Genomic DNA, 26887 nt, shown 5'->3' on the forward strand with positions numbered 1-26887 from the left:
CTGATTAGCAAAAACATTACGACTAGCTGAAGGCTCAGATAATCATTGGCATTTTTAACAATAAAGTATTTTAAAATTAAAGTATGCATTTTTTTTAGACATAATGCTATTGTACACTCTGGACTATAGTATAGCGTAAATATAACTTTTATATGCCCTGGGAAACCAAAAAAATTCACGTGACTCACCTTTTTTTATGGTGATATGGAACCAAATCCACAGTATCTCCAAGGCATGTCTGTATTTTGTTCCAAATTCCTTTTTTGGTATACACACGATTTATTTTTCATTTTAAAAATATAACTAGGATTATAGTAGTTATGCTATTTTATGTCTTTTTTTCCCTTAATATTTTGGGGACAGCTTTTCATGTTTGTATAAATAAATTTATCTCATTCTTTTAACTTCTACATGGAATTACCAGGATTAACTTTTAGTCCTATTTTCCTAGCGAAGGACATTTATGTCCATTCCACTTCAGAGGGGAACGGACATAAAAAAAGTATAACACTGCAATGAATAGCTTTTACCTAATTATGTGAGATTTCTGTAGGAAAAATCCCAAAAGTGGAATTGTTGAGTACATTCTTAAAATTCTGATAAATGTACTCTCCAAAAAGGTAATTTCTCCTTCCACCATTAATATATGAAGATTTCTGTTTCACACGCTCATCAATACTGTATAGCATCTTTTAAATTTTACCAACCTAAAGGCAAAAATGATTAACTTATTGTTTATTGGCCTTCCATATATATGTATTTTTAATTTTATTCTTTGGTAGCTAACTACCTCTTTTCTCTTTTGCCCATTTTTTTTCTGTTGGGTTGTTATGTATTAGGAACAGCAGTACACATTATACCACTCAGGCATAAACAATATTACATGTTACCTCCAGATGTGTGCTCTGTGAATTAATTATGTATTTGCCCGATCACATGATCATTTAAAACTTCCTCACAAATTTCCCATTAAGATTTTTAAAAGATTTCTATATTTTTAAGAATAAAAGGCATTACATTTTTCCAAATAAAATTAAAGACATTTTTCAAAATAGCTCTTTGCAGAGATTCTGATGTACTTCTCTAGCGAAACACCACTAAGGTTTGGAATTACTGCTTTAGACTGAGATCCCTGCAAGAAGTGTCTATGGCTCCTCATGTTCACGCAGCTCAGTAGAAGTAGGCAAAATCAGTAAAGAATAGTCAGAGGATTTCAAAGATACCCTTTCACTCTCAGTTTCCATGATAATAAAATAAATGTAAAAATTCTGATACTGATTAAACACACGACGCTGTTATACTTCTAAATGTGATTCTTACGACAGTATCGTACTTTAAAAATACATTTTAAACTTGGTAACCAGTTTTTTAGTTATTCAAAAAGTATATTAATACTAATATTGTGCTTTTACACAGAAGGTTTGTTTTTTATATTAGCCAAAAACCAAGTTAGTTAAATATATTATGGCCCTTTTTGAATCTTTTGGTTTCAATTTCTTGTCTAGCAGTGTTGGCTACAGAAGGCAAACTCAAAGTGAAGCATGGCAAGCTCCAGAGGTGCAGTGCTGATAGGAATTACAGCAGTACTTCACCTGTGTTGAAGTACAGCCAACAAAAATGCCGGAAGTCTACTTTGGGAGCTAATATTCTAGGTTCATCTTTTCTATACCTACCTTGATTCTAGCTCCTCAAAGACAACCTAGTTAACTGGTCTGTGGGTGAATACTTCACTGAGCCCCTCAAGTGCCTAATTATTTGTTGAACGGTTACCTTTAATTTGGGAAAGTGACAAGATTTCCCTATTTATAGGATGACATGGTTTAACCAGAAAAATTTGTAAGTATGTTGTTACTTTTTACCACGAAAAAGATTAAAATAAATCTTCCATATTGCTCTGGACTACATAACATAATTGATATATGAACACCTTCATTGCAACTTTCATCTTCATAATCTAAAGTCTTTCCAATTCTTCTGGCTACTCATTTGTTCTAAAACTTCAGAGTTTTAATGCAATTCACTTCGAGTCATTTTGTGTTTACTCTCTGGAACTGGCTAAAGCAGTGGTTCTAAACTGGTGATTTTCTGCCCCAAGGAATATTCTGCAGCATTTGAAGGTATTTTTGGTTGTCACCGCTGAGGGTGGAAAAGTGTATGTGCTACTGGCATCTAGTGGGCAGAGGCCAGGGATGCTGCTAAACATGCTACAATGTTCACAACAACCCCTGAAAATAAAGAATTCTCCAGCCCAGAATGTCAATAGTGTTGAAGCTAAGAAAACTCTGTACTTTTAAAACTGATATACTCTAAACAATATTAAACTATTCTTATTTTTACTCATTTTAAATAAATTTGAATGAATTTTCTTCCTAAAACAATGTTAGCTGATGCTGGTTCTTTCCCACACTTTCAGAAACAAAATATACATATTATTTACATATCAAAAGTGATACCTAAGATTAAATCCCTCTGTAATCTCCTGGATACAAAGAGTACTTTGTACCTCAGTAGGACAGCAGGAGCTTTATTTAATTTTTATACTTTATTGGTCAGAATTCAACAGCTGGTAAAAAGACTCTAAGCAAGTTGTTTTTAAGAAGATCTTAAAATAAGGATACTTTGTTTTTGAAATTCCAACAATGAATAGATTCTTTTTTGGCTATTTTGAGCCCTCATTATGGAATGTCAGAGTGGCCATGATTCCTCTCTCTGCTTTAGTAATATAACCTTGACTACTTTAACACTGGTGTCATCAAATGTCTGTATATTATATATTTATTTTACTTTTCGCATTGCTCTAGCTCCTTCATCTTTCTTTCCCCTGCTATTCAATGCTGAGATGCTTGTATGCTGCCTGCAAATTATTTACATATTCTATTAGCAATCTGTAGAATATCATAGGTTTTGTCAAAAGTTGCTATAAAAATTTAATGAATGTTTATAATTGTAATTCCTTAATCAGAATAGGTAATTTCCCTTTAAAAGTAACATTTCTGGCCGGGCGCGGTGGCTCAAGCCTGTAATCCCAGCACTTTGGGAGGCCGAGACTGGCGGATCACGAGGTCAGGAGATAGAGACCATCCTGGCTAACACGGTGAAACCCCGTCTCTACTAAAAAATACAAAAAACTAGCCGGGCGAGGTGGCGGGCGCCTGTAGTCCCAACTACTCGGGAGGCTGAGGCAGGAGAATGGCGTGAACCCGGGAGGCGGAGCTTGCAGTGAGCTGAGATCCGGCCACTGCACTCCAGCCTGGGCGGCAGAGCGAGACTCCGTCTCAAAAAAAAAAAAAAAAAAAAAAAAAGGAAAATTTCTGTAACCCTTTACCAGATCTATTGTGTTCACAACAAAAAGTAATTTCTCACCCAATAAATTTATGATTTTTATAAAAAATATAGTATTTCTCAATTGTTTTACAAAACACACAAATTACTTTAGGCTTTTAAAAAGCTTTCTTCATTTTAAAATAATGAACAGCTTTCAATAAAAGAAAAGCTATTAACTAATGATACGTTGCATAGAAAAAGACTGTTTCAAAAGGATGACCCACAGAAGAGGCTTTGCTTAAATAAAAAAGGCAAAAGGGCAAAAGCCTGAATTTTGATTTAGACAAGTAATTTTAGGTAAAAGAACAGAAAATTCGCTGTTCAGAAGAAACTGAAGCAATAATCAAATTAGGACATCCAAGACTGTAGCTTAAGAAGAATAAAATATAAAAAAGAAACGATCACTTTTGATTGTTTTAAACCACTAGAGAATAGCATATTGGTTAAGTACTCTTTTTCTTTGTTCTATGTTGTCCTGTTTTATTTATTTGTTTGATGTGAACCTAAATATTCTATTTTGTGAATAAAGTAATTATATGTAAATATACAGGCATAGCAACTTTCTAGGGATGGACTACTCATTTCTCACAATTCATTAGATGATGCCCCCCTGTCGCTCAAAAAACCCAAAACCCAACACCCCACATGAAATAGTTCGAGACACTTGTTTCAATCTCTACAACATTATAATTTTAAAATCAATTGAAATACTTGTTGATATTTAAAAGTGCAATTAGAGGCAGCTTCTTAAGTTCTTGAAAACGTACATTGTTGGCTTAACATGATGCAGTTTGAACCATGCACGAATGCTTACTAGCTTTTCATAAAGCTAAGTGACCTCAGGCAAGTCATTCAATCTCTCTGTGCTTCAGTGTCCTCATCTACAAAGTGGGGACAATATTCCTACCCCAGAGAGTTAAATAAGCTAATATGTATGTGTGTTTAAATCATATCTAGAACGTGGTAAATGTTACATGTGTATTAACTATTATTATTTTTCCAGTATTTTAGTATTAACCAATGCATTAGTCACAATTACCAGAAAATAGTACTTTTTTTCTTTTTGAGATGGAGTCTTGCTCTGTTGCCCAGGCTGGAGTATAGTGGCAGGATCTCAGCTCACTGCAGCCTCCAACTCCTGGGTTCCAGTGATTCTCCTGCCTCAGCCTCCTGAGTAGCTGGGATTACAGGTGTGTGCCACCACACTGGACTAATTTTTTTGTATTTTTAGTAGAGAAGGGTTTCACCATGTTGGCCAGAGTGGCCTCAAACTCCTGACCTCAGATGATCCACTCACCTCGGCCTCTCAAAGTGCTGGGATTATAGGCATGAGCCACTGCGCCCAGCCAGAAAATAGTACTCTTTCATGTTTTTTCCCAAAATGGATATTAATTCAATTCAGGTATATACTAATAAACTTGTGAGTACAAAGATAAATCTTAAAACATAAAAACAATTTTAAGTCGTTCAAATAATTTTTATAGCTAGTAATATCAGCATTTAGATAAAAGTTTTGTTAAAAAATTTTTCCTAAAATAGATATATATTGTTTGTGTAAAAGTCAATTTTTGTAATCTATAATACCAGCGGTTTTTTTTTTTTTTTTTTTTGAGACAGAGTTTCAGTCTTGTTGCCTAGGCTAGAGTGCAATGGTGCGATCTCGGCTCACTGCATCCCACGCCTCCTGGGTTCAAGTGATTCTCCTGCCTCAGCCTCCCCAGTAGCTGGGATTATAGGCACCCACCACCACGCCTGGCTAATTTTATATTTCTAGTAGAGATGGGGTTTCACTAAGTTGGCCAGGATGGTCTCAAACTCCTTTCCTCAGGTGATCCACCTGCCTCAGCCTCCCAAAGTGCTGGGATTACAGGTGTCAGCCACCATGCCTGGCACTACTGGGCTTTTTTTTTTTAGTTTTTGAGACAAAGTCTGGCTCTATACCCCATGCTGGAGTGTAGTGGCATGACCTCAGCTGACTGCAACCTCCATATCTCTGGTTCAAGCAATTCTTGTGCCTCAGCCTCTGGAGTAGCTGGGATTACAGGTGCACATGCATGACCATGCCCGGCTAATTTTTGTATCTTTTGTAGAGATGGGGTTTCACCATGTTGCCCAGGCTGGTCTTTTTTTTTTTTTTTTTTTTCTTTAGACGGAGTTTTGCTCTTGTTGCCCAGGCTGGAGTGCAATGGCAAGATCTCGGCTCACTGCAACCTCTGCCTCCCAGGTTCAAGTGATTCTCCTGCCTCAACCTCCCGAGTAGCTGGGATTACAGGCATGTACCACCATGCCTGGCTAATTTTGTATTTTTAGTAGAGATGGGGTTTCTCCATGTTGGTCAGACTGGTCTCGAACTCCCGACCTCAGGTGATCTGCCTGCCTCAGCCTCCCAAAGAGCTGGCATTACAGCGTGAGCCACCGTGCCTGGTGCCCAGGCTAGTCTTAAACTCCTAAGCCCAAGCAGTTCACCCACCTCAGCCTCCCAAAGTGGTGAGATTACAGGTGTGAGCTACTACACCCAGCTTATGATAGTAGTATTATTTAAGTCACTTCTTTTTTTTTTTTTAACCATTTACCATTTACTAAGTTTTGAACGCTACAGAATCACTTTACACATATTATCTCACTTAATCCTTTTAATAATCTTGTGAGATACTACTATTCTCATTTTACCAATAAGGAAACTGGAGTTTATTTAAATTAGGTAGCCTAGTCAGTGTTTGAACTATAACTAATACCTATGTGTGATGTCTAAGTTTGCTTCTTAACGGTTTTAGACTAGTACAACCAGATCATGCATTATAAGGTGAATAATAAATTAATAACTTAACAAAATTGAACTAATCCTTAAGAAGAGCTCAAGTACAAAAGATATACTCACTCCTGTTAATAATTAGAAACTTATTAACACACATATCTGTAAAGATGTGGAAGGCCATGGATTAATCTATATTGTAAAAATTTACAGTTACATTTTCTTTAGTTTAGATATTCTTATGCTGCTATTACTATTGCTAATTAAACTTTACTTTGTATAATGCTGTATAAAGACATAGACCTCAGGAACACTTATGTTCAGCTCTGCCTTTCACACATTTCCTAACCTGTCAGCAAAGGGTATGAACTCCATAGCTCCACACAATGGTTCTAGCTAATGTTGTTTTTCTCACATGAGAAGTATATGCCATGTTTCATTTTGTAGGAATATCCTGTAATTTGATCAATCAAGTATATATTTCTGTATATTGTAAGAAACTTACCATTGATGCTTTGTATCATTACAAACAAAATAATAAAACCCAATCTATAAGAGAATTTTCCTTTCACTGATTCTAATAATAGTACCTATAATAATCATTCCCAAATCTCTTTCTCATATTAAGAACAACATTTAAGGCAGAATCCTGAAAAAGCTAAAGCAGGACTCAAAAGTAGTGGTATTTTCAATAACTAAATCTATTAATATCAAATATTTCAAGAGTAGAATGGAAGACATGGGTGATAGGAATGAGGATAAAAAAAGATGTAGATTTAAATGGCCAGGGCTTAAGTTCACAAATCCAAGTAACTTTGGACTTGGAACTACCAGTCGCTGATTATATGGGCTAGACTTACATCTTACTATATAATATTTAAACTGTTTTTGAATATTGAAAATAATATTAAAATATCATTGAGTCATTTGTTAATCAATCGGTATATACTAGAAGAGCTATGGTACATACTGAATGTGTATGTAGGAAATGGGAATGAGCTGTCATGACAGATCCTACTTAAGGAAAGGAAGTTAAGACATAAAAATAACTGACATGAGATAAACTATAATGAGTATGGTAAAAGGTTGATTTATAATGGTATGGAAGTTCAGAGATAATGTTAACAATTTTGAGACACGGGAGGCAAAGAAGTGAGGTCAAACAAAGATGATCCGAAGATGTCTCAAAGAAGTAATTGAGAGAACAGTACTATTAAAAAAAGGACAACAGGAGAAGTGGCCAAAGAAGACAGTAAGTTCTGTTTTAGATGTATTTAGTTTGATATGTAAATTGAGATGTCTAGCAGGCAAATGAGGATTGAAATTCATTAATGAAATCAGTCCAGGAGACATAAGATTGGGGACAAAAAGGAAATATGGGACAGCTACTTAGGAGGCTGAGGTGGGAGAATTGCTTGATCCAAGAGTTCAAGACTGCAGTGAGCTATGATTGTGCCACTGTACTCCCGTCTGGGTGACAGAGAGACCCTGTCTCAAAAAACCCCAAAGGTATATAGAGAGTATTCTGAGAATAGAGGAGCATTAAATCAGATAGTGCATCAAGAAAAGCTTTTGACAGCAGGTGGCATTAGAGTTTAATTTTAGAAGATAAACAGAATTATTTCTGAAAAGATGAGTAAACACATGAGGGGGAATGGGTGATACAAAAAGCATGAGAAAATGCAAGCAATCAAAAACCATGAATAGCATGACCACAGCAAAGGGTGTGTGTGTGTGTGTGTGTGTGTGTGTGTGTGTGTGTGTGTGTGTGAATGTGTAGGATAAAAAGAAAACAAAGAATCAGAGACCAGATTATAGAGGGCTTGATGCTCTTATCCATGGAATCTAAACTTCACTGTGGACACCACAAAGCATCATGAAAGATTTTCAAATGGGACCAATATGGTTTGATATTAAATGGCCAATATAATCTATGGCTTCACTGGATGATCATTTCATCTAACGAGGAAGTGAGAATGGGGAGAAGGGGGTATATATGTGGAAGGGTAACTAGTTTGAACAATAATCTAAGTAAAAGTGATGAAGGCTGAACTAAGGCAGTGGCAAAGAAGAAGAAGAGAAGCATCCATCAGCCATTAAGAAGGTTAAATGTTTTAAAACGTGTTAATTCCGTAGATATGGGGTATAAATAAGAAAGCAGAGTCAAGATCAGTTTCTAAGTTTCTCACTAGGCAGATGGTGATGCCATTCCAGTAGATGTGGAATCCAGAGAACTAATCAGAGGGAACAGATGCATTGTCTGAAAACACTAGATTTGAAGCACCCAAGAGACATCTCCGTGAAGATGCTAAGTAGGCCTCTAGGTGTATAAGTCTAGAGCACAGCATATAGGACAAGCTAGAGATACATATTAATATTTGAGAGCTACCAATGGTAAAGATGGATATGGAATGATGGTGTCCAAGAAGAATGTACAGAGTGAGAAGAGCAGAAGACAGAGGCTAAAACACAAGAACAGCTTTCATAAACGGGCAAGGAAAGAAAAGAAGCCCATATAGGAAGCAGAAAAAAAGCCAAGATGCAAAAAAACCAGGAGAGGTGGATCCCACAAAAATGGAGAAAGTATTTCAAGAAGGAGTTTTCAGTAGTCTTAAATATCTTAATGTTCAAATAAAAGAAAAGAGATCACCGGATTTGGCAAGCTTCAGTGGAGTAGTGCATATAAAAACCAAAAAAGTGAAAAAAAGGGGGAAGTAATGAAAGTGACTGTTCTCTTTCAAAAGGCTCAACCGTGCCCCCCAACCCCCTCAAAAAAAGGGGAAATAGGGGGACAAGTACAGAATAAGTGATCAAGAGAAATATTTATTTTTATTAAGATGGAAGAAATGGGAATAACTTTATCTATTAAAGGATTAATTACTGAAAAGGGGAAGAGTTTAAAGATACTGATGAGAAGGAATGAGTTCCAAAATGAAGAGGGTAATTATTCTTGAAAAGATTATAAATCTTCCACTGAACTAAAAGGAAAACATAGGTTAGTTAATATTGGTAGGTAGAAAGAAATGTCTTGAATTTCAAAGATAAAGTAGAAAGGAAAAACAAAACTAATTGTGAGCAATGAAGGGAGCAGTGAAAATCTGAAGTTTGAGGAAAGGTGAAACTGTGGGAGAGTATCTAAGGGAATAGATAGGAAGCTAACTAGAGATAACTAGATAGGGACCCCATGGACCTATAGTGCTGCTGATTCTGCATGTCTGTGTGATCTTTTTTGGAACAGCTCAAAGGCTAAGTATAAAAACAGTAATGTAGATTTACAAGACAACTAGGATAGAAAAACAAAGAGTAATACATGAATGACAAAAGTAATCCATAGAGTCTGAAGCTTGAGTCAGGAAGGGAGTAAAAGCACAAAGGGCAGGGAGACTTAAGAAAATGTAGTAGGAATCACAAATGAGTCTAAAAAGCAGCTGAGAAGAAGGGAGTGAGAGAAAAAGAAGGATAAGACAGCACAGTGGCCGGGCGCGGTGGCTCAAGCCTGTAATCCCAGCACTTTGGGAGGCCGAGATGGGCGGATCACGAGGTCAGGAGATCGAGACCAGCCTGGCTAACACGGCGAAACCCCGTCTCTACCAAAAAAATACAAAAAAAAAACTAGCCGGATGAGGTGGCGGGCACCTGTAGTCCCAGCTACTTGGGAGGCTGAGGCAGGAGAATGGTGTAGACCCAGGAGGCGGAGCTTGCAGTGAGCTGAGATACGGCCACTGCACTCCAGCCTGGGCGACAGAGCAAGACTCTGTCTCAAAAAAAAAAAAGACATCACAGTAATAGAACGGAATGTTGGCTGAAATTTCGTAAGTACAGTGTAGCCATGGGTATGAGTTCAACATGGAGTGGAATGAAGGGACACTGGAGTTGAGAAAGGCACACTGATGCATAACGAATTATCTAAAGGGCTGACTCGTCAAATTACCAAAAATGATTCCAGATCTAAGTACGTTAAGATCCAAGAGGAGAATCTTTTCCCAAACATAATCATGTTACAAACATTTGTCAATGTCTTTTATTCTCCTGGGATAAACCAGGAGGTCATTATATTAAAGAAGAATGGATGGTATCACAGCTTGGATGATACAAGCCTCAAATAAAGTGGTTTTATATGACAGTGGAGGAGTACTGATTGCAATTAGAAATAGAAAGCAAGAGGACTATTTTCCTTACTTTAGGTGGTACTTAGTAAACGAGGAACTGAGCTTCTACAGCAGGTATTAGCAAGACACGGCCTGTGAGATTTGGCTACTGCTGTTTTTGAATTAGTAAAGTTTGTTTGAAACACAGTCATGCTCATTTGTTTCTGTATTTTCTGTGGCTGTTTTCATACTACAATGATATTGTTAAGTAGTTGCAAAGAGATTGTATGGTCTACAAAGCCAAAATATTTACTATCTGGCCCTTTTTAAAAAAAAGTTTGCCAAACTCCACTCTATAGCCGGGGGAGTGAAGACATGGGGGCAAGGAGGGGAAAAAAAATCTGTTTCAGTTACATCTCCACTTTCAGAAGTAAGCGGCGATAACATTCTTTGAAGAAAATAAAGGCAGTCTGTTTCCCTCAAATAAGGATTCCAAAGGACACTGGAAAAAATATGCTGGGAAGATGTATGAGGATGAATTGAGGGACAGCATAAGGTCAGAAGTAAGGTTATTTATAGAGAGTAAAAATGGCAAAGGAGCAGTTGAGAACTTTAGGTTGTAAAAGCCTGGAATATATATGCAAAATGGGGAATATAATTAATAATTAGTTAATATGAAATAAGTAATAAGATTCATCCAGTAGTGAGAATTGTAGAAAGGATAATCATTAACAGTTTAGTTTCTGACACTTTCAGAAATGCTTGCTAGCCATCGAATCGAATCGAATCGAATACAATACAATACAATATAATATGAAGGTAGAAAAACGTGGCAGTTTATAAAAAGGGGTGAGGATTGGGGTGGGAGACAGCTAGAACAGTGGGGATAGGACATGCAGAAACATGGTTTAAAAAGAGACTAACAAAACTGGCACTGAATTACAAATGTTGAAATTCTTAGGGCAATTTCAAAGTAGCTGTGTAGCTCACAAGAGAAATACAGTCATGTGAAAAAGACTAAACAAATCTCTCAACTGCTTAGTTTCAATTGTGAGTCTGCTATTTCATTATTAGGAAATTACAGTAGAATGACACTTCTTTTTTTTAATCACTAGAAGGACATGTTGATAATTTATTTGCTAAATGTTTATTTTTAAAAAAGTTTTCACATGTATATTTTCCAAACTGTTATATACTTACCTGCTTTGTTACTAAGCTTATATAAAAAAGTTTGGCGAGGGTCTGAGTGATCTCGACATGTCAGCTGCAAAAGCGAACCTGATTTTTTCCATTTCTGCATAAACCAGAGACCTAGAGAGTCATATATGACATAGAAGTATGAAATAAAACATATAGAAACATACGCCAAGATTATTCATTTTAATATATATTTCACTTCAAAAGATGACATTGCCTAAATTAGCATTTTTGCTGGCTAATCAAAAATACATTTGGAAAATATTTCCATGTTCTGATAACATTTATAAACATGCATGCTTAGGTTAACTATGAATTAATGGTGGCTGATGAACAGCTTGCTATTTCTATTTCATTCAGTAATAAAACAGATAATAGCACATGAAGAACAAATTGGAAAAATCATACCTTTAGATATATTCGTTCAAATGATAAAGCAGATAAAGAAAAACTTCAAATACAGTAGTAGGTCAAATGCCTACACAGAATGATCAGTCTATAATTACAACTGAGTTATGACATAACAGACTAATTGCAAAGGGACCACGTCTTAGAATGAAAAATTGTTTAATGTTTTCAAAAGACAGCTGAATATCATTTGTTGTATACTAATTTTTTTTATATTATCAGTAACCCATATTTAAATGCATCTTACTCTTAAGAAAATTAAGCAAAATCTTAATCACTCAAATTAGTGTTCAAGACTATGAAATATTCCTTTCCATTTTCATTACTTCTAATATTAGACAGGGAAACAGGAAGAGAAGAGTGGGAAAACAATCCTTTAATTGGTTAAATCTGACAGCTGGAAACATATCTGGGAAAAAGTTTAGTGAAGAATGAAATTCAAAGTACTATATTCTATTCATGTTGGGTTCTATTACACATGATTTAAGGACTTCATTTTTCTCATTTCCTCTTTTTCAAACTGTGAAAGTCTAGAACTGGCTGTATTTTTTAAATCACCAACTTGAAATGGGATACAGGAAAAATGGTATGGTTTGTTATTAAAAGTAAGTGATAAAGGAAACAGAAATAAGATTTTCAGGGATCAATGAAAAGAGACAGAGTTAAATACAATTTATTTTCACAATGGGAATCATTGACTAACTTATAAATCATTTTTGTAAAAATCTAAGGGAAAAACCAAGCCAAACAAAAGGCAAATCAAGGCCGGGTGCAGTGGCTCGTGCCTGTAATCCTAGCACTTTGGGAGGCCGAGGTGGGCGGATCACAAGGTCAGGAGATCGAGACCATCCTGGCCAACATGGTGAATCCCCGTCTCTACTAAAAATACAAAAATTAGCTGGGCATGGTGGCGTATGCCTGTAATCCCAGCTACTCAGGAGGCTGAGGTAGGAGAATCGCTTGAATCAGGGAGTCAGAAGTTGCAGTAAGCCAAGATCGCGCCACTGCACTCCAGCCAGGTGACAGAGTAAGACTGTCTCAAAAAAAAAAAAAAAGGCAAATCAAGTTCCAAATATTTGTTGAAGAGAATATAAATACTAATCAAAATTCGGGTCTTAACTTTCATATTAACTTCTCATAATATCTCTTTACTGTTTTTGAACCAAAGTTAGGATTAATATTCTGTATAAAATGTTATAACTTTATAATGTATTAAATGTAGGTGTTTGTTATCTGTTCAAGTAATGGAATGACAAAATAGTTTGTTTATAAGATAAAACTTTACTAAAAATATTTAGAATTTAATGGAAAAAAAGAAAACAATGCTCTTGTGAATTTTGACAAATGCCATCTCAATATAAGACAAGTCATTTTCCAAAATGACTTTTATCAACTTATTTCATGTGCATAACAAAACAGAAAATTTGCTACATTTTTTTGTTTCACGAAATTCCCAGTGTGTGACAAATTGGTTCTAAAATAAATACCAGAAAATACTAAGTTCACATTTTTTTCTCTATTCCATATTTTTAATACAGAATAAAACTTTTTACCTGTATTAACAAGAGCACTGCTGTTGTAGAGTGTACCAAGGTGAGGTCCAGAAAGAGACAGAAATGTATGAAGTTTGTTGAGGTAATATTTAAACCTTGGCCTTGTAAGCACTGAACGAATTATTAAATTGCCCAATGAATGTCCAATAAAGCTTTAAGAGGGAAAACAAAAGTTATTTTTCTTACAGCATTAGTTTTAGAAACAAAAATCAAAGCTGATCCACTATAAAATGGATGTGAATACTAACAATTTGAAAATTTCTAATGTTGTAAAAGTATAGTGATACTTTGAAATGATATACCACATTTTGAAGGAAAAAAATGTGAGAATGTATAGAAGATCCTCATTATTATATAATTTAAATGTTTATAGAAACAAGATATTAATCTGAAAACTTTTATTCAAAGTTTGTAACTGCTTAGATATAAATACATACTAAAGATAATAATATAATGACTACTTATTTGCCTTCTTAGGTACATACACAAATTATTTACTTATTAACTCATCATTTCAAACAAAATGATGAAATTGTATTTATAAAGGACAACTTGGAGAAAGTATGTATCTGTTTCTCTTACTCTCTAGTCTATACTTCAAAGATGGACAGGTTTATGACTAACAGTATTTTCAAGGCATAGGTAAAATATGTGCATTTTCCTACTATAAATCTTCGCTTATGCAAAAATAATAGTATTTATGTAGCTAGCACTTCACTTTTATTATGAAATGGTTTAAATCAGTGGTCCCCTACATTTTTGGCATCAGGGACCAGTTTCACGAAAGACAATCTTTCCACAAACAGGGAGTTGTGGGGATGCTTTTGGGATGGAACTATTCCACCTCAGGCATTAGATTCTCATAAGGAACACACAGTTAGATCCCTTGCATGTGCACTTTAAAATAGGGTTCACAAATCTAATGCTCACTGCTGATCTGACAGGAGGCGGAGCTCAGGGGGTAATGCTTGCTCACCCACCCCAATGCCATTCACCTCCTGTTGTGAGGTCTGGTTCCTAAGAGGCCACGGACAGGTACCAGTCTGTGGCCCAGGGTTTGGGAACCCCTGGTTTAAATCAAAAGAGCCTGTTTACTTACTGTTATTTTTACAATAGATGGTATAAGATTCCCTAGGGACAATTAGCAATGAAAGAAGACAGCTTGAGAGCTGTCTAAACACTAGCTTGCAGATGTATCTTGTGAGAAGCTCAGGACAAACTTCCCTCCCAAACTGAACTTCCTAAAGTAGTGGGGGTGGGAATTCTGATGGTAGCTAACAGTCTACAATCAACCAGATTACACTTTTGGAAAATGATTGATTATAACTGACAATCTAACCTGAAAGACAATACTTTTGAGGAATAAGTAAGTTGAAATATTATTTTTCTCATCATAAAATAATAAACGAATAAAAGCTAAACAAGATTTTAAGATCCACAAATGAATAATTACAAGAAAATAATCTCTTCCTCCAACCAACAAACCTGAACCTTCTCTCATATTTTAACAGAATTCTGTTTTTTAAAAAGTGACTTTAGGTAAAAACTGCTTATCTCTCTTCTTATTCCCTATACTTCAAGTTGGAAACAAACTGTCCAAAAGCTTACAGTATGCAGAACCAGCTTCTTCCTCTAACCTAGATGGGATATGAATGTAGTCAGTTTATTTTACCCTTTTTGAAATAAAGACTCTTCTCTCCTACATCTATTAACAAGATCTAATTAAATAATGAAACTCATATTGGTGTAATCATCATGTCTTGCTTGTGGAAAACTAACTCACAAACGTATACAGTAGTCATAATATCTGGCTGGGCAAGGTGGCACACGTCTGTAATCCCAGCACTCTGGGAAGCCAAGGTGGGAGGATCATTTGAGCTCAGGAGTTTGAGACCAGCCTGGGTACCATAGCGAAACCCCCACCTCTACAAAAATTAGCTGGACATGGTGGCGCATGCCTATAGTCCCAGCTACTTGGGGGGCTGAGGTGGGAGGATCGCCTGAGCCCAGGGGGTTGAGACTGCAGTGAGCCGAGATGGCGCCACTGCTCTCTAGCCTGGGTGACTGAGCAAGACCCTGCCTCAAAAAAAAAAGTATACAAACTTTGAAAGTGTTTTTGTTGCTTCATATACATATATGTAAGTCACAGAGCCTTTACATATTCACAGAGTTGTAACTCACTATAATCAATTTTAGAACCTTTTTTCCACCTCAAAAAGAAATCCTATATCCTTTAGTTATCCCCACCATCCCTCATCTTCCCCAGCTCTAAGTAAACACTAACCCACTTTCTTCTCTACAGATAATGCTTTTTTGGACATTTCATATAAATCTTTCCCTAAAATCTTTACTTTTTTTCACTGTAAATTAATTTGAGTTGTAGTCTCCTATATTTCAGAATAGGACAACCCTACCACAAATTCTGTTTAACTTTTCTATAATTCATAGAAATATAAAAATAAATTGAATAATATTAAAGAAGATACCTTATTTTGGAGACTGTTAGACTATATATCTGAATATACTGTATTATCTCATCCAAAAGACGATCAGTCATGCTATCAAAATCAGCAAAAGTATCATTCTAAAAAGAAAGCAAAGCACATACATTGTATTTGGGAATATGTATAATCACAAGAAAAACTAACAATATAAACATTATTTTTAATTTAGGTACTGAAAATATGGTTAAGTCCAACGTTTTTTAGAGAAGTTAGTGAGTGTAATATTTGTTATATTAAAATGAGCAAAGAGACTAAATTTCTAGGGGAAAAAAAGGTTCAGTGTTCTTAAAATACTTACATTATTTAGTTGTTTAGCTCACTACCAGTATGAAACATAACATGCTTACAATGGTTTAATTAATGAATTTTCTCTATAGAAATGTGGAATTCTAGAAGTGTTTCATATGTGAAGAGATCATAAGTCAAAATGTAAATCATATATATTTCCTCTGGATATATATTTACATTAAATTTCATAGAAATCAGAAAAACTATTTCTACTATTACAGGCATTTTGTAGTAAGTCAAAATTAAGGTAGAAACTAGTACAAAAATGTTTGTTTTCACTGAAAACACTGTCATATTGTACCTGATTTCTCTCAGACATAAGAAAATCAATTCTTCCCCCAGGCAGTCCAAGTTCAATGTAAGTTTTTACTAATCGAAGATCTGCACTGTTTCCTAAAAAATGAAAAATGATGTTTAAAGGATGAGATAAAGTAAAAGGTACAAAGTCCACCATCATATATTTTTACAGTTTTTAGAGACAAGCTTATGGCCTATGCCATTTGTCAATAGACAATGTACTATGAAATAGAGTTCTCAATTTTTATGTCAAAGTTGATTTCTATTAGCCAGGCAATGTCAATTCAACAGTTTTTTTTTCTTTTTTGAGACAAAGAGTCTTGCTCTGTTGCCCAGGCTGGAGTGCAGTGGCACGATCTCGACTCACTGAAACCTCTGCCTCCCAGGTTCAAGCAATTCTCCTGCCTCAACCTCCCGAGTAGCTAAGACTACAGGTGCATGCCACTACGCCCAGCTAATTTTTGTATTTTTAGTAGAGGTGGGGTTTCACTGTGTTAGCTAGGATGGTTTTGATCTCCTGACCTTGTGATCTGCCTGCCTTGGCCTCCCAAAGTGCTGGGATTACAGGTGTGAGCCACCATGCCTGGCCAATAGTTTGTTTTTTAGGTGGTTTTGGTGGCTTTCACTTTTCTACTTAATAGTGTATTTATTTATCAAACTGTTAGCATATCACTTTGGTGACTGCTGGCTACAGTAGCTATAAATGGTGCCTTACCATCACCATTCTAGGTAATCATACAGCAAACTCTGAATGCATTTTAGATTTACTCTGTTGACTTTCCTTTGGTGATACTGGCACAGACTGAGAAAAATAAAAATCCATTTAAACATCTAAGAAAGTTTATTTTAATAATTATTAACTCAAAAGGCATTCACACATATACTTACAATACAGAACACAAGCGTTCTTCAAAAGGTTCATGGAAAGCGCATCATAAAAAAATCTACGTATGGGTTTCAAAAATGTTTCACACCAAAATAAACACATACTAATCTGTTGTAACATGTCTGAATAGAATCTAGTTTGAGGCACGAAATCAGTTTGAGGCTGGGTGCGGTGGCTCATGCCCGTAATCCCAGCACTTTAGAAGGCCAAGGCGGGCGGATCACAAGGTCAGGAGATCGAGATCCACCTGGCTAACAGGGTGAAACCCGGTCTCTACTAAAAATACAAAAAATTTGCCGGGCGTGGTGGCAGATGCCTGTAGTCCCAGCTACTTGGGAGCCTGAGGCAGAAGAATGGCGTGAACCCGGGAGGTGGAGCTTGCAGTGAGCCGAGATCATGCCATTGCCAACAGAGTAAGACTCCGTCTCAAAAAAAAAAAAAAAAAGAAAAGAAAAAAAAGAAATCAGTTTGAAAAGAAACCTTATCAAACAACATGAATTCTGCTAAAATGGAAGCAAGAACAAACATCAAACTTATGGTGAAGCTTCAGTGGAAGAATGGTGAAATAACTGAGGCTTTACAAAAAGTTTATTGGGAAATGCCCCAAAGAAATCAGCAGTTTACAAATGGATAACTTGTTTCAAAAAGGGAAAAAACAATGTTGAAGATAAAGCATACAGCAGTAGACCACCCACATCAATTTGTGAGGAACAACTTCATTTTGTTCATGCCCTAATTAAAGAGGACTGACAATTAACAGCACAAACAACAGCTGACATCTTAGACATCTCAATTGGTTCAGCCTACAGAATTCTGACTGAAAAATTAAAGTTGAACAAACTTTCCACTCAATGGGTGTCAAAACCATTGTGCTCAAATTAGCTGCAGACAAGAGAAGAGCTTTCAATGGAAATATTAAACAAATGGTATCAAGATCCTAAAGCATTTCTTCAAAGAACTGTAACAGGAAGTGAAACATAGCTTTACCAGTATGATCCTGAAGACAAAGCACAATCAAACCAATGGTTATCAAGAGGTAGAAGTGGTCCAGTCAAAGCAAAAGTGGACCAGTTAAGAGCAAAGGTCAAGGCAACAGTGGTTTGGAATGTTCAAGGCATTTTGCTTCTTGACTTTCCAGAGGACCAAAGAATGATAACATCTGCTCATCATGAGAGTGTTTGGAGAAAATCAGCCAAAGTTTTAGCAGAAAAATGCCTGGAAAAGCTTCACCAGAGAGTCCTTCTCCATCATGACAATATTCCTACTCATTACTCTCATGAAGAGGGCAATTTTGTGAGAGTTTTGATTTACAGTCCTGATTTGGTTCCTCTGACTACTTTGTTTTCTTATCTTAAAAACTCTGTAAAGGGGATCCATTTTTCTTTGGTTTTTAATGTAAAAAAGAAAGCACTGACATGACTAAATTCCCAGGACCCTCAGTTCTTGGAAATGTACTAGAATGGCTGGCATAACTGCTTACAAAGGTGTCTTGAAGTAAACAGAGTTTACATTGAGAAATGAAGTTTACATTTCTATTTTTATCTTTTAACTCCATTTTCCCACAATTTTTGTTTGTTTGTTTTTTGTTTGTTTGAGATGGAGTCTTACTCTGTTGCCCAGGCTGGAGTGCAGCGGCTCAGTCTTGGCTCATTACAACCTCTGCCTCCTGGGTTCAAGTGATTTTCCTGCTTCAGCCTCCCGAGTAGCTGGGATTACAGGCATCCAGCACCATGCCTGGCAAATTTATTTTTCCACATTTTTTCTGAATTCCTCTCATATATAAATACAAAAATAATTATCTTCAAAAATAGTGTAGTGGATTCCTTTGGTTTACTAGCAATATACACATGTCATTATCAACTGCTGAATTTTTATTTTACCTGATATTTACCTTTTAGAATTTTATGATTTAATGCATTGACAGAGGTAATTGTTTTATTCTTCATTTTAAGAGTACCTCTAATATTCACCACAAACTATAAGTTTTCCATAGGCTTGAAATATATATGCTTAATCACATTAAGGAAACAGACTAATCCGACTGAGATCAAAGTTTTGTGCTTACTTTTAATAATTGGGAATGGTTATTAAATTGTATACAGTTTCTTACTTGATTTGCTGATGTAGGGTATTTTATTACTAAAATTATTTATACTTACTTACCTTTCCATTCTGGGAAATAAACCTTATTTGTTACAGTAACTTACTCTAGTATATTAATTCCAAGTGCTAGAGTTTTGTTAAATATATTTGAGTTCATTAAGCATATTTATGTTATATTGGTCTACTGTTTTTTGAGGGTGGGTGTTGGTGTGATATCTTTATCGGATTTGGTAACAAGGTTAGGGTAACTTTAAGGAATAAAATGGGCTCCTTTATACCTTTTCCTCCATTGCTCTAGAACAATTTATGTAACATAGGGATAATCTGCTTCTTAAAAATTTTTAAAAAGAATTTCCCAGAGATTCTACTGGGTCCAGAAGTCTTTCTTGGAAGATAATTCTTTGAAAACTTTATTATTTGGGGAAAGGGAAGAAAAGTTAGCATTGAGAATGCTTTATTTCTTGAGAGTCTGGTTTTTTTTTTTTTTTTTTTTTTTTTTAAAGAAAAATCTACAATTTTATGCTAATTTAGTACCAGGGACATTTGTTTAATATTTTCATAATCCATAAAAATCCAGTTTGTTGCTATAGAATCTCATTATAATACAGTAATATTGCATTGGTCTAGAGAAATTTGGCATCTTCTAACAGTTCCTACATCTAGAAAAAAACTGTTGAGTAACCAAATGGCTGTCATTAAACCCCAGCACTAAAGCCAGGTACCTGTATTTAGAATTTAATTTATATCTTAATTAATGAAATTTTAACTTCTAGAAATACTGATTTTTCTAGCACATAAAGTTTAAAGCAGTCAGGTAAAAGGGAACCAAAAAGACTATCAAAGGGAGACAAAATAACTGCCATGAGGTGACAGCCGGCAAAACCAACAATAAGAGAGAAGATAAAAAAAAATCCACTGAGTTCATGTCCTTTGCAGGGACATGGATGAAGTTGGAAACCATCATTCTCAGCAAACTAACACAGGAACAGAAAACTAAACACCACATGTTCTCACTTCTTAGTAGGAGTTGAACAATGAGAACAAATAGACACAGGGAGGGGAACATCACACACTGGGGCCTGTCGCGGGGTGGGAGACTAGGGGAGGGATAGCATTAGGAGAAGTACCTAATGTAGATGACAGCAAACCACCATGGCATGTGTATACCTATGTAACAAATCTCCATGTTTTGCATGTATATCCCAGAACTTAAAGTATAATGAAAAAAAAAAATCCAAAATTAAACAAAATGTTGGCACATAAGTGTCATTTCCACGGAAAGTTTACTTATGAAGGAATCTAATATTACACTTAAGTAAAATTAAGCATATTTCTGTTTCAGAATGCATTTAAGATTCAATTAATTTAAGCAATTAAAAATCTTCTTTTGGTTCAAAGATTAGATGAAATTAAATGAGACTAGGAAAAAAATATATTGAGTTGCTCTGGGTTACATCAATAGATGTCACATACCATCTAAACCATGCACACAGACAATCAGATGTACTCCATCTTCAGAACCATCCTCTTCTTCTATGCTAAAATAAGGTACTGAGGATGCCAGCAGAGGAACTTCACTGTACATGAACCCAGGAAGTTTTAGTTGCTTCAGTTCTTCTTTTGCCTGAAGGAAGCTGAAGTAAAATATAAAAGATACTCTTTACTAAGGATCATATTCAGTTGTTAGAACCAAAAAGAGTCTCCTGAATTTAGAGAATTGTAGAAGTGGAAACCCAACAATATTTGGTTTTAAAACCATGAAAATATGTGGCATCACCTAAGTGATTTAGAAACCAGAGAGTAATTTTCTTTACTATTTGTAGTATATATTCTATCAAACACAATGAACACTTTCAACCTGAAATCACTTGAAAATATTCTTTTAAACTTGAAATCAACTAAGAAAACATTCCGAGTGGAGTTACACTTTCTGCAAAATTTAATACTGTATGCACAGAAAAGCTGGGAGAGGGACTGGAGAGGTGATAATCTGATGTTTATCCTGTAATCAAATCTTACCCTCTTTGCTCCTTTTTAATCTTGCATAAGTGGAAGAGAAGGAGTGATTTACAAAATGTAACAGTGAGAATGGCAGTTACAGTATTTAGCAGATTAGGTTATTTGTATTTTTCTCTAAAAATACCAATAAGAAGGAGCAGAATGAAGAGGGGAATATGACTACATACAATTAGTGGTATATACTCGTTTGCAATGACGGACAATCTAATCAATTTGGGGATTGCAAACATCAAAAATTATTAACTATTGAACATCCATCATTTGGACTGATAAAGTGAAGCTGGAAGAGGAACCTGATAAACATTAAACTGAGTAGGATTAGCTGGGCGAAAACATATAGAGTCTATATGAGAGATCATTGCTTTCTGATGACTCAGACGGTCTGAAGTAACCAGATGGTGATACAAACTTTATTTTCCTTGCATATTACAATTTTTTAATTGGTCATTGTTAACCTCAGTGGTTTCACTAGCTTTAGACTCTATGTATCTTAATTTTTGTGTATAAATCAGAATAATCTGAGAACTTTAAAAATCTCTTTCTATATATACATGCTCAGACCTCTTACCCCAAATATTAAATCTCAATCTGGCTGAGGCAGAAGAATATTTTAAGAACCAGTACTCACTGGTAAACCTGTATCATCCCCAGATTTTTCTGGATATTTTACTGGTACATGAAATCTCAATTTTGGAAACCACTGACTTAGCTGAAGGCAATCAGCATCTGGTAAGTTTAAGAAGTTTCCATTACCCTGTTACTCATTTAACTAATATTGTCCTTATTTCCTAGATAAACTCATAAAACTTGGCTTCTGTCTGGAAGTTAATGGAGAAGAAATGAGGGACTGATGAAAAAAGGGTTTTGACCTCAATTATTCCATACTTCTAACACAAAACTACCACTGGAGAATCTGTATCAGGGATGTCTAGTCTATAAAACAGCAGAACAGCACAATCATTCGGGAACTATAGGTCTTTCTGGCCAAGGGTATATTATGTTCATTTCTCCATTTCGGAGAGTCACCAAATAGGCACTTTTTGTATTACAGAAACCAGACAACAAAATAGACACTCAATCCCCTTTTTTTTTTTTTTTTTTTTTTTTTTGAGACGGAGTCTGGCTGTGTCGCCCAGGCTGGAGTGCAGTGGCCGGATCTCAGCTCACTGCAAGCTCTGCCTCCCGGGTTTATGCCATTCTCCTGCCTCAGACTCCCGAGTAGCTGGGACTACAGGCGCCCGCCAACTCGCCTGGCTAGCTTTTTGTATTTTTTAGTAGAGACGGGGTTTCACGGTGTTAGCCAGGATGGTCTCGATCTCCTGACCTCGTGATCCACCCGTCTCGGCCTCCCAAAGTGCTGGGATTACAGGCTTGAGCCACCGCGCCGGGCCGACACTCAATCCTTTAGCACTATCTATGATTATACATATATACATATATATACACATACACACACACACACACACACACATATATTTAGCAGCAGATACTATTATGTTTCATTACTTACGCTTGTATTTGAGGTTTTGGTGAACTTTCATACCAAGAAATTGAAGAAGTGAAGTTGTAAGAAGTACTGCTTGGCTGCTTTGTAATGGCATCAAATTTACTTTTGGAAGAATATTTAACATTACAAGGAGACTCTCGTGGTGCAGATGGGAAGGACAAACAACCAGAAGTACAGACAGTAGGCATATTTATACCATCTCTCAGATAGTCACTGTTTATTTTTTCGGATTTTGTAAGTCTTTCTTCCATTAGTTCATCTCTGCTTGTATAGTGAGCATTTATTCTTCCATCCAAAGCTGAATAATCTGTTTCTTCATAGTACCCATTTTGAACCATTTGTTGATCCTGCTCTTCCTCCTCATCCTCTTTACCCTGTTCCTGTTGAAGATTACTAATTTCTTTTTCAGAAGTTTCCTTCTGAGGGCTAAGTGCATTGCTGTAGCTGACAGCACATGTGTCAGAAATATCCGTACTGCTTTGAGAACCAAAATAATTTTCCACAAGCCCTTGCTTTACTATATCAGTACTGGCTGAAAAAGGATCACTTGTACCCAGATGAGTTTCACTTTCAACTGTATGGATTTCTGAATACATTTGTTCGAAATTTAATACATCACTACTTTTTTTCACAGTTCTATCTTCACTAACATCTGTATTAGTAGAAATGGAACCTGAAATGACACAAGGAGTGCCTAAACAAATCAGTTTTGAATTTAATGTAATTGCTGTCCCTGTAGAGTTATTAGATTTATCAGGACTCTGGAAGCCTTTACACATAGTATCCAAGTTAGGTTTGGAGGTGCAACTACTTTTCACATCACTGGAAGTATCTTCATCTGAAAAAACAAATTGTAAAGGGTCTTTAATGCTTGAATTTAAGGAATGTATTGCTACAGTTTCATTGTCCAAGTTCCCTGAAAACACAACACTCTGCTGTTGCAAAATGATACTTGACTTTTTAGTATCATCACATTTTGGCAAATCAGTCGTTCCTAGATTTAATACAGTTTTGCTATCATTTAGATGGCATTCAGGTACAACAGATTTCTTAGAATTTTCATCAGGTGACAGTTCATCATCAGAAGGTAGAGAGTTTATGGATGTCAAAGATGACTGTATTTCACTTATAGCACTTGTACTCTCAGTACAATGATTTCCTAATGAAAATTTTACATTATAATCAGGTTTCATCAAAAGCTGAGGAAATAATCTTTCACTATTGTAAGGACCTTGCCCTTGCACAGTTTCAAAGACTAAATCAGTGTTTGGATGTGTCGCAAAAGAACTTGGTTCACTTTCAACACCTGAATCTGAAAATCTAGATGAGGCATATGCGGCATTAATATCTGGTAACTTAATTGTATCTCCACTTACTACAACATGATATTCTTTTGTAGAAGGGGCAGGTAGATTACTTCTTAATTTAGTTAATGATTCTCCAATAGAAAGACACTTTGCTTCTTGCAAAGCTTCCTTTTCAAATGTTATTTCTATAGATTTAGATTTACCATTCGATTCTGACTCAAAGTTGGGTAGTAAATTATCCACAAGTATTTCTTCTTGTCGAAGCTCTGTCCAAGGTCCTAGTTTGACAGTTATTTTCTCTTCACTGAAAGGATCTTTATTACTGGGCTTTATTTCAATTGTTCTAACTCCCAAAGATGGGGATGTTTGATGATCATGGCAATCGTCTGATGACCTTCTGGATGCCAGATTGTGTTCCATTTGTATAATTTCACTATCGTCCTGGGAGATATCAAGTTTACCTGAAATGGACAAATTTGCACAAAGATTTAGGTTGCCAGAGTTCAAAGGATCAAACTGGTCTGGTTGCATATTTTCAATATCTGGAGACTTTTGTTCAGTTCTCTCTGTATTAGTTGGCAAACAGCTAGCTTCCTTTTGACTTGTCTGTCTCATGTAGGTCTTTGGGTCAAAATTATATCCACATATTGTGGGATCCAGACCTTCCTTCTGACTATGTGAAGGATTGCCTTCAAAGCATTTAGTGAGATCATTTGATGCTGTACTTTTCAAACATTTGTAGCCTACCAAAACCACAGAATCCTTAGAGTTCTGTTTTATTAATTTTTTTGTGTTTTCAGATTTCATTGTTTTCATAAGCTTAGTAACCTTAACCTTGGATTTATTTGATTCTTCATTCTTTCCTTTTAGAGATTTTGTTAGCTGCTTTTCACCTTCTGTATACCAAATACTGGAGGCACCAGCAGGTCTGACTTTCAACTCTGGGCTAGAAAGTCCTGCTACAGAGCTTTCTTCAGTCTCATATTTATCCATTTTACTGGACTCTGATCTCTGAAGATTCTGAATTCCCATCCAGGGTGCATCTAAGTCTTTTATCCAAAGAAAAAAAGATTCAGGTTTAAAACAAAGTGTGAAAACTCATATGATTCTTTTTCTAACTATAACTTTCTAATATCCTCAAACATAAATAAAACCAGAGAGGGAAAAAATTATTCCATATTAGGGAATGATTTTATGTATATTAGGAAGAATATACTGAAAACTATACACATAGCTTGTATATTTTAGTTAGATTACACTTACCTTCAGTAACTGAATCTAAATACCTATCTTCAAAGATTATAGGTAATGAATTGAGATCTCCATCTAATTCACTACATTCAATAGGTAAGGGTGGAAGAGAACTGCAGAAGGAAGTATTTTTGATAGCGGTGCACATCTGTAGATGACTCTGAGCACTGAAAAATATTTCTTAAGTCAGATGTAATTTTAAGAAATTATACCCAACTCTCCTTTATAGACTCTACCCTTTCCCCTTCCCTCCTCCATTCCTATCCCCCATCTATAAGACATAATCTTCTTATGAAAGAGCTGCTTGGTCAGCGATAAAAACTGGTAAAATGAAAATGATGGTTTGTTGGCAATAAATTATTGACTTATTAAATTACAGACTGCTAATTATTTACGTAATTTCCATTATATTCTTCTATACTTTCTTATTTCAAAGTGAGTTTCCATGCTTAATGTCTCAACTTCTTAATCTGCTGCAAATCACATATAAGAGAAATACCAAAAGCTTAACTGCCTAGTAATTATTTGATGCTAGTGCTGGGAGAAAGACGCGTTTCATTTCTACTGTTTCTACTTAACATATATTGACAAATAAAATTAACAGCTATTTAAAACAAGATGTATAATTTTCTAATACAAAACAATTAAAACAGAAAACCCTGTCTTATGGAAAATTTCAAACAAATCAAAAAATAGTATAAAATACCCCACATACATACCTCTGAACTTCAACAATTAACATGTGCCCTTTTTATCAGCACTCACTACCTACCTTGATACTCTATTATTATTTATAGGATTTTTTTTGTGGTATAATTTATATGCATTAAAATATAAATCTTAGCTGCATGATTTTGACAAATGGATATATGATACAGAACATTTCCATCTACTCAGATGGTTCCCTCATGTCTTCCCAATCCAGCCCAAGTCAATGCCAAGAAAACCACTGTCCTGTCTTTTTTTCATCTTAGTTTTGCCTATTCTATAACTTCATATAAGTAGTATCATACAGTATTCAATTTTTAATGTCTAGCTTTTTTTGCTCAGCATAACGTCCTCTAAATATTCTTTAATGCCAAAGGAAACTAGGACTAAATCTACTCAGTAGGAGAGACAGAAGGCATTTGTTCTGGATATTTTAATTGTAAATCATTTACAATTACAGAAGACAATATCTATGAAAATCTGTAATAAAAAAGGATGAACATAAGAAATTATGACCTGTGAAAATACAGACAGAATATGGCCAAATGGAAGGCTAGAGCCAAAGCTGTAAGAGACTACCAAGATTATGGTAGATCTGATAAAAAGGGAAGGAGGAATACAGTGCATTATGCTTCTTTATATGTAAAGTATGGGACTTTTGTGAAGTAACTCATAAGATGAAACCTACTTTGATT

General features: G+C 35.5%; 1 protein-coding gene across 12 annotated transcripts in view; it reads right to left on the minus strand.

Annotated features, from left to right (window-relative positions):
• The window catches only part of FAM135A (family with sequence similarity 135 member A), a 133821-nt gene that overhangs the window by 11348 nt on the left and 95586 nt on the right, over window positions 1–26887 (minus strand). For 4 of the 12 annotated variants that reach the window (XM_077999779.1, XM_015136668.3, XM_015136667.3 and 1 more), the window contains 7 exons: window positions 25497–25651; window positions 22930–24694; window positions 20874–21034; window positions 16416–16507; window positions 15809–15906; window positions 13323–13474; window positions 11365–11475 (listed from right to left, as the gene is read on the minus strand). In XM_077999779.1, the coding sequence (XP_077855905.1) occupies window positions 11365–11475; window positions 13323–13474; window positions 15809–15906; window positions 16416–16507; window positions 20874–21034; window positions 22930–24694; window positions 25497–25651 (2534 nt within the window). Of the gene's footprint in view, window positions 1–11364; window positions 11476–13322; window positions 13475–15808; window positions 15907–16415; window positions 16508–20873; window positions 21035–22929; window positions 25283–25496; window positions 25652–26887 lie in introns of all 12 variants that reach the window. The other 8 variants (XM_015136660.3, XM_015136656.3, XM_015136659.3 and 5 more) reach the window with 3 other exon arrangements.

Source organism: Macaca mulatta, chromosome 4, assembly GCF_049350105.2.
Source record: "Macaca mulatta isolate MMU2019108-1 chromosome 4, T2T-MMU8v2.0, whole genome shotgun sequence".
NCBI classification, from domain to species: domain Eukaryota; kingdom Metazoa; phylum Chordata; class Mammalia; order Primates; family Cercopithecidae; genus Macaca; species Macaca mulatta.